We start from the raw sequence: 16,221 nt of genomic DNA on the forward strand, positions 1-16,221 counted from the left end.
GATAGAATGAACCAGGCTCCACAAAAATGAGTGAAATGACCAGGAGGTTTCTCCAAATGTATTTGTTTTATTTTATTTTTTTAAGTGCAAGTTATAAAAAAAAAGAACTCTGAATAGGGTTTAGAAAGTGGTGTGCACAATAAGATATTTTTTGAATTGGGTCAGTGGGATAGAAAATAAAGTTTCATCACTGGTGGTACTATGTTCTAATTGACAACCAACTGTGACTGCATTCCTCACTTGTATCCTTGTTAAAACACTTTGTCTTTCGGAGTTCCATTTCTTTAACAAGCCCCAGGAAAATGGAAACGCTGCTCTGCTGCTATTAACCATATTCAATTTGGCTCTAAAGGTTAATGTGGTGATTTTCTTTTCCTCCCGCGATGAAGTGTCTCATTAAATCTGACATTCATGTACAATTAGGATTTAAGGCTGCAGAAAAACCGGTGTTCCTTTTGAAGCAGCCTGTTCCTCAGGGTAGTGCGTCTTTATCGCACAGAACACACATTTTGACTTCACAGTGGATTCCTTGCTCAGTTAGAGTCATGCTATTAACCCAGCGCTCCTCCGAGACAGAAAAAACATGCAGGAGAAACTGTTTCAGCAGAGTGAAAAACAATGAATAACATTGGAGGTTCAATTTTGGGTCGTGAGCAGAAGTTATTAGTAGTCGTGAATGGAACACGTCAGTAAAAATAGTAATGATAATACACTGCCGGGCCAAAAATAAAGTCGCCGCCAAAAAAAAAGGATCATACACTTGCCGCCTTCAGCACGCATTCACTGTGGCATTGTTTTGATAAGCTTCTGCAAGGTCACAGGATTTATTTGCATCCAGTGTTGCATTCATTTTTCACTCAGATCTTGCATTGATGATGGTAGAGTCTGACTGCTGCGCAAAGCCTTCTCCAGCACATCCCAAAGATTCTCAACGGGGTTCAGGTCTGGACTCTGTGGTGGCCAATCCATGTGTGAAAATGACGTCTCATGCTCCCTGAACCAGTCTTTCACAATGTGAGCCAGATGAATCCTGACATTGTCATCTTGGAATATGCCCGTGCCATCAGGGAAGAAAAAATATGATCTGAAATCTGATCTCATTGATGGAATAACCTGGTCATTCAGTATGTTCAGGTAGTCATAAACACTCATAATGTTGCTGAACCTAGACCTGACCAACTGCAGCAACCCCAGATCCAGGATCCAGGTGGCGGCTTTTTTTTTTTTGGCCAGGCAGTATAATAATAATAATAATAATAATAATAATAATAATAACAATAATAATAATAATAATAATAATAATAATAATAATAATAATAATAATAATAATAATACCACCATTACAGCCAGTACACTCTCAGTTCTATTCAAATGCAGTTACGTCTTTGTTGTCAGTGCTGGCAACAAAATGACCATAACAACTACTTAGTTTTCTCCAGGCACTATTCTTCCCACTATTAGGGTAACTGGGGAGTAGTTCTATGTCTTTCCCTGTGGCAGACTGGCAGGCTGCCCTGAGTGGCCCCTGCATCATACCAAATAACAGGAGTGACTCCACTGCTCTGGCTTCCATGTCTTTGTGCTATTTTTATGGGGAATTTTTATTAAAAAAAAAAAAAAAACCAGAACACTGAATATTTAGTTTATTTATAAGGACTCCTTAAATAACTGGACAGATCAACACACATGTTTCTCTAGGTTCTTAGTTTGATCTGACATTGTCTCCAAAACATATCAGATAATTATCACATTTATCCTGATGGACAAAATGACATGTAACATTAAGACCACTTGCTTGGTGAAGACATTTTAACCCCTTATAACTGATAGATGAGGTTTCATGACACAGTGCCCTTATTTCCAGAGGCCACCAGATGGCGCTGTCTGCTGTAAAATGTCTTGACCTGATCAACCAATTCAATGAAACCTCAAATCATTTCAAAACCAAGAGCGCCATCTATTGGCCTCTAAAAATTACGACAGTGTTTAATCAACCGTGCAACACTGTTCTCTGATACATCACGTACCCATCACTAGTTGTCACATATATATGAATACCAGTCGAACAAATGTGATGGCAGATGCTTCACAGAGGTGAAGACTTTGGAGATATCTCATGTCTTAAAGTGTTCATTTGTTATGATGAAATTAAATGCACCCATCACAAGACCAATATATTGGGCTCTTTTTGAGTCTGATATCGTTCATGTCCTGGTGGCACTCACAACACCATTATCAAGGTAAACTCACAAACCTTTACTGACAAGCGGGCACGACAATAATATAGTATGTTATTCCCACAAAGATGTTCCTCTGACAATTGACAAAAAGCCCCTTTATTGTGTTGGCTGTGTGCGTGCTTGAAAGAAATCAAAAGTTATGATATGCAGCGCCACTGAAGCCCAGGTGTTTGGATCACTTCCTCATTGTCACACAAAAGATGTGTCTTAAACACAATGCATTCAAACCCCTCGCTTCTACCCTTCAACTGATTCTTTTTCATGGTTTATTTATCCCGTATCCTCAGTGGAATATCCCAGGATGACAATTCAGGATGTGAATAATTGATTTGTTGGGCACATTTTTCCTCACTTGTGAGTGGAATGTGTCTCAAAATGGATCTTGTGCAGTTCAGTCCAGGCCTAGGTGTGCTGAGTGTGGTGTTACATATTTATTTCAAATAAGCAGATGGGTACAATATTAATGGCTTTTTTTTGCATGAAATCATAAAAAAAAACAAAGTTTTGAAGCCAAAACTTTTCTGTTGTGTGCATTGGTGGTGCTTTTAAGAGTCATTTAATAATTTAGTATTCACGTAATTTTGCATTTGCTACTTTCAAAATCTTTTATACACAGGAAATACTTACCTGGATGTAACTCCAGTTCTATGAGTACATGCAGAGCCCTTTGCTATTGGTTTGACTATTAAGTACCAGATATTTTGGTCAAAATATAAATCTTAAGGGTATTAATAATCTCCCTTTAGTCAAAAACAAAAGGATCATGCACTGTCATGACGTTGTCCAACAATATTTACACTGCTGCAACTTTAGAGACGATAACAGACTTGGTAATCCCCACCATTGTAGTCATCCTGTTGTTGTCAAGCAAGCAACCTGCTTTCTTTGGTCACATTGTTACCTCGGACAATAGCGACGTTGTGTGAAGGCTAATGGTGCGAAAAATGAGTATTATAATGACTAGCAATAACATTATATTATACAATTACCATTTAATTACTTTTTCAACAATGTTTTCTTCAATAAATGTCATTTATGTTCAATACAACTATTAGAAAAATTGGCGGTAATTGGTGGTTTCTATTTAGTGTTTAATTTACTGAATTTACTTGTGTTTCCAACACATGGAGAACTGTCTAGGTCACTAGTTTTTTTGTTTGTTTGTTTTTTTCCCCACAGGACTTTCCCACTTCAAAATAAAGCAAAGGTGCTTTTCCCATCTCATAGTGTGCAAACAAGCAAATTTTTCATTGTGAGCAAATTTACCAGCATTGTCAAGTGACAGTCAGGTGCTGTCATGGAGTATTGATCACAGACAACTAGATGTTTGTTCACAGCCACATTTCAATGTTAATGTAGTTAAAACTCTTGAAATAGTTGTGTTCAATAAACATCCACTGAAACAATAACATGACACGTTTCTGTAGGTCTGTGTTGATGTCAATGGAGATGTCTGTCAGCAAAGGAGTTGTTTTGAATTTTTCAGTAAATGCGAAGCCTTAAAATAATCTTAACAGCATCTGGCGGCGCAAGCTCAGATAAAAAGGTCAGTGGTTCGATACCAGCTCGACAAGTGTTTGTGTCGATAACCCTGATTGCTCCTCATGGTTCAGCAGGCGTCACAGCCTCCTGACATATGTGTCTGACTAAATGTGAATGGTAGGGTGATGTACTGCGCTGGACTAGTGTTGAATAGTGATCCATAAGTAAAGACTATTTGGAGGCAAATCATACATATAAATGAAAAATGGACGTTGTTAATGATCACCATCATGAGCAGATGGACACGAGATTGAGTCGTAATATGATAATGGGTCTGTCCTACTGATGCTGTGTGCGTGTTAATGGTGAGACAGAGCTACATTACAACGTTGCAGAAACCATACGTTTCAGCGTTGTTGCCAGCCTTGTGAACTAATTCAATATCCTGAGAAGTTATTACTTCTCTGAGGCTTTTAGTGATTCCCAGCGCGCGTTCACTCAAGTGAGGAAAAAGTTCTTTCCTTAAGTGGCTCAGCATGTGCTTTACAGCAAACCATGTCCATACAAATATATTTAAGTAAAATTCATGATTAATAATTTTTAAAGAGCATATGAATAAATAAATTGCATGTACAATTTATGATCTAATCATAACACACACAGCAGCAAACAAATAGCTATAGATGAATAGAATTTTAAGGATAAATGTGGTACAGTGTGAAGGGAATATTGTACATGTAAATAAAAAAAACAACAACAAAACAAAAAAACAAACCAAAACATAAAAAGCCCCTGAAACTCCTGCCTCCCCGCAAAACAATAAATAAAATAAAATGCTAAAAACAAGGAATAATTGATGAAAGACTGTTATCCTGAACGATGTGTAACAATAAAGCAGAAAACAGAAAACAAACCCAATCGTACCTCAATAGTGAATAAATAGCAATAATATATAAACAAATGTTCCCCCAATTTTTAAATGTCTCTTGAAAAAGACGATGATTATCACCATAAAAACGCAGAATAAATATTGCTTTCAAGGTGATACATGACTATATTTGTTTCTCGTAACATGTTTATCAACTGACATTTTAAACCGTATATAAAGAGTCGCTGTCATAGGTTCACTGCCAGGACGGAGTCTGTGACATGATGTCGCGCATGCGCAGGGCCGTCACGGGATCCTGCACACTATATTGCAAGGCTGTCGGTGGTACTAGCGCATCAACATCTGCGCCTGTCAGTTGGCTGTTATCGTAGGAGCAGTGTTCGGGCTCATTATTTGGCAGAGAGCAGTAGGTGGAGAGGACGGTCTATCCGAGAGAGACGCCTCAGATTCAGCACCAGTAGATTGAGGATAGCATCCGGAGAGTCGCCGAATATTTTTGCTCTTTCACCGTGGATCAACTCAAACAAGGAGTAGCCCGTTTATTCTGGAGGCAAACATTCAGGACAAGCAGCGCGTTGCACACACTTTCTGGACCTGCTCACGGTGTTTAGGGACTAAAGGTATGTAAACAGTTGCCTTCAAATGTGTGGCTTCTTTCGTGCTAGCAGCGTGGTAGCACGCTGGCTAAGGCGAGGTCCGGCTTTTTCACTCTTCGTCGAGCTTTAGTTGCATTATCCAACGTTTCAACAGGACGCGGTCGGTGCATACTCCACTTGGCTTTAACGGGTTAAATGATATTCTGTTCCCGAAGCTCCCAGTACGGTCCATTTCCTGGAGGTGCTCTGCTATCCAGCGAAGCCGGTGCTGAAGCTGCTGCCTCGGTTCACTCTGTAGCGTCCCCCGTTAAAGCGAGCTAACTGCTAAGGTAGCTCGAGGGCTAAGCTACATGATAGCGACTACTTTTTCAATCGAGTCAGTCATATTCAGCTCTGTTTTAAATGTCTTTTGTCGACCTGATTGTTGAACAGAAAGACAGCACCAAAGATCTGTCTCGGCTGAGAAAAGCCCTGACTGTTCCTTTCCACTATTTGCATTTCAATCAACCTCAGGTTTCTTTGTGTTGTATTTTTGCCTTTGTTTTACTAAAGGAATCAAACAGCCTGCACAGATCTGAAATATCCCATGAAGTAAAGCGGTTGTTGCACGTTATAATGAAAGACAAAAATCATTCTAAACTGGTAGAAAGGCATCCTGGGTTGCTTGGTCAACTACTCTGCTGCACACAACACAAGGCTATAACAATATGAGAGGCTTTGTATTAAACAGAAATCATCCGTTAAAATAATAATCACATGGAAGAATAAATAGCATTCATTAAAAATTGAGACTGAATACAAACAACTCAAGTGTTTATTCATTTTATGTTTTGCAGTATAATGTTATTATTCCAGGTGTATAAAGTTGAAATACTGTATTTAAAATGTGGAATACTCCTTTGCACGTATACTAAAAACTGTTTAAAGTAGAAAGAAACCACATACTTATTTAATCATTTATATATTCATATATTCTATTCCTTTAAAAATGTTATCATGCACACCCTTCTTTGAACATGTCGAGGAGTTTACCTGTCACTTTCAGATTTCATGACTTGAAATAGTGTGAAAAAAATAGGTAGAGTATTTGCATATGAGAAATGTGCAATAAGGTGCAATTCACATTGTCAGGTATTGTGAGAATTTGTCTTCATATATATGGCAACAGAGAAACAAGTCCAGTTTTTATTTGGATTACCTGGATTTATTTAGCCGCAATTCAATTGATATCTTTAGTGAAAGACTCCGCTGAACTTCACCAAGCACAACTTGTAGTGTTGTACCAGAGTTGAAGTGTAAATACTAGAAGAAATTGGATCGCAAAATAATGGGTCCCAAGATTGAAAAAAAAAACATAATACAGCGACTGCACTTTGTCAGAGCTTAGAAGAGTTGAAGGAAGCAGATGTGCCACAAAGTAAACATAGTGTGTAAAATGACTGATGAGCTGCCTTATATCTTTTTAATTGTTTACTCTATGTTGAAACTGACTGGCCAATTTTTTCTCTCATTGGTCGGGGTTTCTTTATACTGACTTAAATTATTTGCATCATTGGTTATAATACTGTAATAATATCTATTTTGTATTTTTTGTATTTTGTATATTGTAATAATTATATAAATATACGTGTATATGAGGTTCTGCCTCATTTTTCATCTTTGGTATTCTCTGTTCTTAATCATTTAAGTAATTTTTAGTTTTCATTAGCATCCATTTTCATGGTTTGGCTCTGCTGATGTTGTGGTTGCCACAGGCCCCTCTTGTAACTTGAACCCAGAGGGGCTCATAGGGTCAAATAGTGGCTGTATATAGAATCAGAGCTAAGACTGGCATGAAGGGCATGCTCAGTTTCGCTGTGTCACATGAGACCCGTACAGTTTGTAGGTTTTGTTGTACAACCAAGAACCCTACAGCATGTTTTACCTTGCGTGATCCCTGATGACTCTATCACTACTATTCCCTCGAAAATTCCCCTCTTATTGAAATGCCCTCTTACATTCTTTATATACACCAATGATAAATATTAATAAACGGTAATCAAACTGTGGTAAGCGCTGGTGGGATGGCTGCTCCTCTCATGTCTGTGAGATGAATGAACAAAATCAGTGTTCATTTCTCACATTTATTTTTGATAAATGATCACAAATATTTTAATGTTTTCCTGCAAATTGTAAGATAACAAATGCTGTTACCTTTTCTCTTGGTATTCCTAATAATACTACGACATCTGTCAGTAATTTTACTGTTTTTAAAAATATTCTGTGCTCTAATGCAAAATTTTATTAAATTCGTAAAATGACCCATAATAATTTGTAGTCCCGATTGGTATGAATATGTGGAAGGACTGTACCCTGTCTACTAGTTCCAGTACACAGACATATTTATTAAAACAACATAAATACTATCAATATTGCAATTGCTTCTTTTGCCAAAGAACATCTATTTCTTTTAATACAAATATAAAAATGGCTACTGGATTTGTTTTTCCGCTGCAAGCAAGCATCTGAATTTTATTGACATATTACATTTGCAGTTTATAAAGGCTATTTGTGCTGCTCGGGATTAGGGAGTGCCGTCACTCGCTGGTGGGACGAGGCAATCAATAACGGTCGGGAGGGCATTGTGCTTCTGGTCTCCATGGAGAGAAAGGCATATTGGATCCACACCATGAAGCCCCATGTCAGGCGTAGAAGCAGAGCTTTTAGGTTTCCATAGTGTCATCACTATCTGGAACAGAGTTTGCCTGAGTCCCTTGGTTGTGCTTGCTATGCAAGTGTTGAGGAGAATATGTTGGTGTAAGAGAAAAAAGTGGCCTCTATTATAACACAAGGAAAGACAGTATAGTCAGAAGTTGGGTCAAGTCAGATCGGGATGTGTTTTCTTGCCTTGCTATGTGTGATTGGCATAATAATAAGCGGAAAACAAAGTGTCCATGTTTAAATGTATCTTCTGTAATGGTCTATTTATTTGATCAATTTCATCCACCCGTCTAGAGTGAGTGATGCCATCTTGCCATGGCTTCATTTTAGTTCATTATTCATTTCTCTCTGTCTTTCTGTCCCCGACAATAGACTCAAACAGTACTTAGGAAGTAAAGGTTGGCATTTCTATGTAGTAGTCTGAACTGTTGAGCCTGTAATGACGCAACGCTTCTCTCAACCTTTTCACACAAGAATCAATTTTGCTGCAGTTAGGGAAAAAAAAGCGGAGAATATAAAGTGAATATAATTGCAGAAGGTTTCAAATGCTTCCGAACAATGGCTTCACTATTCAATAAAATCTCAGGGGGTTTTAAAGAACAGGCAGTTATCCCACATGACAAAGCTACCTCCAAAGACTGTGCAAGCACTTTCAGTGTGGGACTAAAACAATGGCTGGAGAAGTTGTGAAGACCTGACTGCAGATTTTTTAAAAAGCAAAAGCCTCAAAAAGATTGCAAGAATAATTGCCTTCATGCAATATGTGCACGGCCTCTTTCCAAACCGTTGTTGTGAGGAGAGTTTAGGCTTCTATGATTTACTGTCCTGTGTTGGCTGAAGCTGCTTGTCATTTATCCTCGAGCTTGCATGGCCTCTGCTGGCTTCCATTATGCTGGTACCAAGTTACCAAAGTGGAATGTTGTTTCTCCACTCGGTAGTTACCCACTAAACAACTTGACTTAGAATCTTAAACATTATAAACATTTCCACCAGGCAAATGAGAAAAGACGTACATGGCAGAGGTGAATATTCCTTCATGAAGATCATTGTCAGTGTTTTCTTCTGCTAGTATTTTTGACTTGCATCGGCGCAGACGGAGAGAAATGATCTTTAAGTGTTCTGCTACTATTAGTAACCACATTTCATTTCATCAATGCAGGGATTGAATTTCACTATAATTTTGCTTCATAATTCTGTCAATATCTGCAACTATAATCTGTGTCGTGTTTTAATCCTAATTAAAGAACCAAGTTATGAGGAGAGATTTTTGTTAATAAGTCTGTAGCTGTTTTCAGATCCTCATTAAATCCTTTACTTAGAATTATCTAGCTCTGCGCTGAGAACCTTCACAAACACAGCTCTCAGTGCAACTAATCGAAGCTCAGCTTACGCACTGAACTGTAGGGAAGTAGAACAATCCTTATGTTGTTGTCATCAAAAAAGGCATGTGGAGTGAAATGAGGATTTAACTTGGAGAAATGGTTTCAGTCCTTCAGAAGCTGAAGGGATAGATGGTCTGCCATTAAATCTATTCTCAATTCTATCATCATATTACAGAGAGGCATCTATATAGTGATTCATCAACTGAAAATACTTAAAGCAGTTTATGCTTGAAGAGTGACAAAATATGTCTGAGCGCTTGCCTCTGTACTTGTATACATTTATTGTAGATTTTTTAAAATATAAGTACAACTTTTTACCTGCTCTGTTAACTGAAAAATGTGCCTGAATATAATAAAATTATTGGATTAGAAGCACATATGTACATATTTCCCCTATTGTCACTGTGGAATAAATCAAAATGACTAAATGTCTATACAACTTGTGACAACCCAGCGACACTGTGTGTCTCTTTTGTTGGGACCCCTCACCATTGGCTACAGCTGGAGCCTGTTTGGGCCTCAAGCATTGTCTCTGCTGAAACCTACCTACTATTGTGTGTTCTGCTTTGGCTCCACGGTGCATTGACTTCTCTTTTGTGAGATGACTGCTTTTGTTCTTTACCCCAGCAAAAAATCTATATGCTGATGCCCAGGATTTTAACACTCCAGACAGGTTTCGGAAATTATTCTTTAGGACATTTGCTTTTGCTATTACCCCAGACATATTTCCAAAGCATTTTATTTTCTGAATTTAAGCCTCACAAATAAGGGCCTGTGCCTATCTGGTCACCATGTCATTGATGTATTGAGGTTAAATCAATGACAAGTAAAAGTTACTGTGCATTCATGCATCTACAATTTGTAATTCTCCTTTTCGGCACATCAAAATGTAAATGTGATGAAGAATGGGCGCAGTCAAACCTAAAAAAGCTTGTTCATGTTTCATATTTTTATTGACTGATGGTTAAAAAAAGTCATCCAGCTGCCACTTGTGCTGCTGCTTGAGTCGTGATTACCCGGAAGCTGGACCACATTATTACAGCCTTCAGAGCGCTGACTTCCCGTGGATTTTAATTTCGTGAACAAAGCGGGACTGGGTTTACTGTACGTTTCCTGAACCAAATGAAGAAAAGCAGCATTCACATTTAAATGAAAGAACACCCCGTACTATACAAATTCAAAGTCTCTTCTCAAATGTAAGAGTGATAGCTCTTCAGTACCAACGCTGTCAGTTAAAACCCTTATGGTTTCATGAACAGGACTAAGATGTGGTTAACTGAAGATATTTAAGTACAGTCTGTATGTATGTATGTGAGCAAAATGACTAAATGTAGTTAATATGTGGTGGTGTTCCAAATTACCATCTACATCCACAAATCTTTGGAAGGAAACGTCACTCACTGTAGTAGAGAGGACTGCTGCGCAAGTGCCATCAACTCTCTTCGCTCACGAGGTGTGATGCATGTTCTGTCACGCCACTGCCGTCAGCTGTCCGATTGAGCTCATTGCTATCATCGGTTTTTAAACTGTGAAAAAAGGAAATCAAATGAACCAGAAGTAGGGCAGTGGAATTGGGTTATACAGTAAATATGCCGAAATGAGCGGCTTGGTAGAGGTCTGCACTGTCTGAGTGCCTTTCCAGTTTTGCTTTTTTGATAATAAAGTGGTTGCATTTATGTAAATATATTGCTTTCTGTGTGTGTATGAGAAATAAATGCAAATAAACCATAACACTTTTTAAAAATTGCCTCAATTCGAGTGACATTAGTTCTAAATTCAAAAGCACCGTGGCAAGGTTTCTGTGTTCTTGTTGCACGCCCTTAGGATTATGCTTGTGCTGAGAATTTCTCAAGTTGAGCTTATTTCTCTCCTCAATAACAATGTGGCCCTGAAGAGGTAGAATTTGAAAGGCTGAGTCTTGATTTCTGCTTTTAGAGATTTCCCTACTGCAACACTCAGGTCTCTTTATGCTTAACTGTTCGCTGAAACTAGGTCACTGCAGTGTATGGGATTTTGATTTTAGAACTGACGGTAATTGTTGAATGCAATGAATGTGTTTCATATCTGATTGATTTTTATTTTTCAGTACTTTTTATGAATGAAAGATTGTTTTATTATTATTATTCATCTTTCACAAATGCTCATCAAATTAAAACAATGAGAGACGAAACAGAAAAAAAAATATGTATATTATTGGAATTATGTCATTCAGTGCTGCATCCCAGCTAAAATATCAAATCTAATATTCTTAAATCTGGTCGCTGAGACGTGGTGTTTGAGGTTCTGCTGTCCCTGTTGCGCCCATTGCAGTGTTGCCACTCTTTCGTCAATTGCTCTAGATATTTTAAAACTAATTTCTCAGCTCATGATTGACCACTGAAAAACAGATGGGCTGACTACAAGCTATTTTATAAATATTTTTATATGGCTTTTTTTTTATTTTCATAGTTTAGTTTTTCCAAATTCACTTTTCTTCACTTTCTGTGAGCTAAGCGAGCATTAACCTCATTTGTAAATATATTCACGGTGCTAAAGTTAATCCTCAGCATTGGGGACACAGTCTGTCGAGCGAGACGTTTAAACGTAACTCACGAGTTCTGATCACATTCCTTTTGAAGACTGTACTTGATTCACTTAGCTCACCAGCTCATTGGAATATGATGTACCCCTTATTATGCCTCAATCACAAATGCTGCAGCTGCAGCTAAATAAAACATTCTGCACCCCAAAGTGATATTTGATATAGCATTTAAATATCTGATATTCATGCATTAGTCCCAACCTCTTTTTCTATAAATTCATTTTGCACCATTGAGTAGCATTGCTGAAAATGCCTCAGCTTCTTATCCTTATGTGACATTGGATCTGCATTTTGGTGCTTATTGCTAGCATAAAATATAAAACAAAAGCCACTTATGAGCACAGTTAAGGTTTTTGTGATAAGGCTGTAGGTATCCTTTCTGAGTTGAGCGTTCCAGCCAGCAATTCCTGTCCCCATAAACTAGGAGTTATGTCTGCATGCGTGGTTGTAAGTCAGAATTGCTTTCGGTGGGTGTTGCTTGTTGTCAGGGTTGTCCGACGCTGCTTCTGGCTTGATGGACTGGAATGCTGTGTGCAGTCACAGAGGAGAGAGTTTGCAGCATGGCTTCAGGATTGCACTGATGGTTTTCACATACAATGTGCTTCTGTTACATCTGTGACCTTAAACTCTCACTGGATAAGATGCCACTAGTGAAAAAAAAGTTTTATCTGCTGGTATTGAGGACTAGTAGGAGACTCGATGATGGGAGAGTAAGTGGCGATACTATCTAGTGGATACAGTGAATGTAGACTAATATATTTAGACTAGATTATTTACATTTTGCTCCAAAGATAAATAGTTTTACTTGAGTAATGCACCTTTTTATTTCACCTGTGATGCATTATGGTGATGAATAAACATTGATCAGCTAATAATGTACTGTATATTCTCCATCACCTCCACCGGGGAATACATTTTTGGCTACTCATCGACTCAAACAGCATTGTGGCAGGCTGCTGGACGAAAGTGTTTCAAACCACTCCTGTGGTAATCACAGGGGAAAAAAATCTAATCCAGGAAAGGCTGGTTTTTGGTGATTTCAAACCCAGCCTGTCGGTCACACAGTTGGCAAGAGAGTGAAATATGGAATTATTGTGAATTATGTTAGATGTATTATATTGGTGTGAGAACTGAAATGCACAAAAAATGTATGGGTAAAATATACCTAAAATATGAACCAACAATCCAGCCAATAATGTTGCACTGTTCTGTTAATTTTTGCTAAGAGAATAGGCTGATTGTTTTATATTACTAGATTATAAGTATGGCAAGTTTGTATTGTTGTCCAGATATTGAACACAATTTACAATCTTTCATGATTCACCAATGCTGAGTGCAATTTAATTCCTGCCCCGTATTTGAAAAAAAAAAAAAATCACAATGTTTGAAGAGGACTAAATTGGATTGTTTTAGCTAAATCCATTGCGCTTGGTCCATCTGTCTTTCCTCGGTGCACGCTGTATCAAGAGCCTATGGCCTAGATCTGTCACTGTTATTCACATTTATTATGCCCTTCTGCCTCATCGTCATTGGCAGTAGGCTGGGTTCGCCTCAGCTGGCCCATTCTAAAACTGCTTACTAAAAAAGTCCATCGCAAACTTCCCCTTACAGCTGTTCACTGAGTGCAATTCACTGATACTAACTAATTTCACATTTTGTCAGCGCTTCTTCCTTTTAATAACTACACTCTTAGAAAATAAACGGGTCACTTTAGGGTGTCCCATTTAATTCTGTATTCATGTGATGACAATCATTTTGATCTCTGTTACCTCACAGACCATGACATCCGCCACCTCCCCGATCCTTTTGAAATGGGACCCCAAGAGTCTTGAAATCCGAACCCTGACTGTTGAAAGGCTTCTGGAGCCGCTGGTCACACAGGTAAGTGTTAAAGAAGTCACTAGTGGAATTTGTGATCATGAGGAACTTAAATGAACTTCAATTTTGTGCAGTCCGACGGCCACAGTAAAGTCGGGCCGATGACCTTCCTGCTGTCGTTTCTTTTTAAGACTCAATTGCCGTGGTGTTTTCCTGTCAGCGTGGATGATGTTCCACGCTTGGGTAGATTTAATGGTTTCCTCATCAAGGCAGGCAAACCGTCTGACATTTCTCCATGTAACAGCCTCATTCATAATATCAGTGCACTCCTACTGCCAAGACTGTGCCAAGCAAATGTTATCAAATCGTCGACAATTTATTACATAAATAAAACGACTACACAACTGTTGTATATGAAGAAAAGCTCTGGAAGAATATTTAATCTGCTTTTAAATCTGGTTTAATTGCATTGAGAGAAAGCTGCTCAGCTGTTGGATTTTTTTTTTTTTTTCTGGGTCACTGGGTGAACAGTTTCACCACTCACTTACTGGCTTCCTCCTTTCCCCAGCCATGCCAAGCTGAACTTGCTATGAAGTTGCTGGTTTGTGCCTACCTGGGGTCTCAAACTCATGGCTTGCGGGCCACTTGTGGCCAGCTGGATGATTCTCTAGGGCCTGCTACTTGTGTTGTTTGTACAATACCAGTGGAATTTTAGAAAAAAATGTTTCACTCAGTCGTAGTGGATATTGTGCAAATACCCCTCTATTTGCCACTCCCACTTCATCTTTGTACACCGGCTAAGTGAGAGTCACTCAGTGAGTGTGCATTTGAGAGGATGACTTGCACTTGTCAGGACAGAGGCAACCCGACTGGAAGTGACAGCAAAACATTGCGTGTAACGTTTCTTGTCCAGATGTCATTTTCCCCCTGGATGATTCTACCCAGCTGTTTTCAAACCTGTTTTCGCTGTCTTTGCTCTCTGTTGTTTCTGATAGCTGAAATCAGTTACTTTTAACCAGAGGATTTTTGTGGTCAGATGCAGGGAACAAATCCAGATGTGAAAGACAGTGATTCACTGGAAATGGCAAGTCATCATTCATTATTTAAGATATGGCTTTGAGGGACATCTCAGACCTGGAACACTTTCTCCTCAGAACTTCAGCTGAACTTGTTTGTTCACTGTGTCATAACAGTTAGAACTGTAAAACGGTTATTGTTTCAACAAGGAGTGAATATGAATAGTGACAGATCAAAGATAATATGGGAATGACAGCTACTCTATGTTGGTTTGCATACTCACTGTAGAATCAAAGCAACTTTGAAAACTCATTGTACAGCCGCCGCTTAAGTGCAGGAGAGAACTCTGAGACCCAACGGTAAACTTCAGCGACTGTAAGTAGGTTACACTGACTGAACGAAGAAACATGAAGTTAGACGTCCATCTTTATCATGCAATTGTTTACTGAACAAACACAAACTCACAGCTTCATCCGCAGATATGACTGTTTTCTCTAATAAAATATAAGCTGTTTTACTTTGAAGTTTCAGAAACTATATTTCCAGTGTTTGAACATACTTTATTATGAATTTATGGTCTCTATCATTAGCCCTTAAAATGAGTGCAATCTATAAATAGCAGTTAATTCACATGAATAATTGAGTTATCAAGATGCATTTTTAATCAGCGATGGTCTGCTGCTTCTAAACTATGTTCGTGTCTTTTGTGGTGGCAAAACTGTCCTCAGCCCATTGTTGCCAAGTCATGTTTTTTACTGACTAAAACTGAGCTTCAATTAAAAAAAAAATACACACAAATGTTGGAGGCTCAATTTCTGCAACTGTATCGAGTTTCTCAACTCCACGGCAGATCACTAGCGTTTCCTTACGCCAGACCTCTACAACTAAAATGTTGAGCTTTGCGATTGGTATTCAGAATCAGAATCAGAATTTAATTTATTGCCATGGTCAGTGGGGAGCTCACCAACTAGGAAAGTGTTTGGAATAAAGTGCTGACAAAAAAAAAAAAAAATTATACTAATAATTATAATAAAATAAAATAACAACAAGGCTGTTCACCAATTCAACAGTTTGACGGCCGAGGGGAAGAAGCTGTTCCTGTGACGGGAGGTTCTGGTCTGGATGGACCATAGCCTCCTGCCAGAGGGAAGAGGGACAAACAGTCCATGTCCAGGATGAGAAAGGTCGTCTCTGATCGGACCTGCACGTCTCTGGGTCCTGGAGGCATACTTTTACTTTTTTAACTTTTTATTTTTTTACTTGATGTGAAGGTGCCACATGGTCAGGCGATCGGAGACGGTGTGGGTCGGGTGGCTGACGTATATCAGAAGGACAACTTATGTGGAAGAGTTTGGAGACAAAGTTAGGGAGACCTGACTCTGATGGAAGGTTGGTTCAAGGCTGTGATAAAGCATGACATGAAGAGGGTAGGCGTGATCAGAGAGGATGCACCGAGTTGCTAGTTGGATGGGAAATGTCAGAATGAGTGACTAACTGACATCTGTTTGTACAGTAC

The 16,221-nt window shown here is 38.7% G+C and overlaps 1 protein-coding gene across 1 annotated transcript in view; it reads left to right on the forward strand.

Annotated features, from left to right (window-relative positions):
* Positions 1-4,902: 4,902 nt before the first annotated feature.
* ctnna2 (catenin (cadherin-associated protein), alpha 2) overlaps positions 4,903-16,221 on the forward strand; it is a 121,662-nt gene continuing 110,343 nt past the window's right edge. The window contains exons 1-2 of the mRNA XM_053855010.1: positions 4,903-5,231; positions 13,647-13,751. Of these exons, the coding sequence (XP_053710985.1) occupies positions 13,650-13,751 (102 nt within the window). The 5' untranslated portion in view covers positions 4,903-5,231; positions 13,647-13,649. The remainder of the gene's footprint in view (positions 5,232-13,646; positions 13,752-16,221) is intronic.

Source organism: Synchiropus splendidus, chromosome 2 (assembly GCF_027744825.2).
Source record: "Synchiropus splendidus isolate RoL2022-P1 chromosome 2, RoL_Sspl_1.0, whole genome shotgun sequence".
Classification (NCBI taxonomy): Eukaryota; Metazoa; Chordata; class Actinopteri; order Syngnathiformes; family Callionymidae; genus Synchiropus; species Synchiropus splendidus.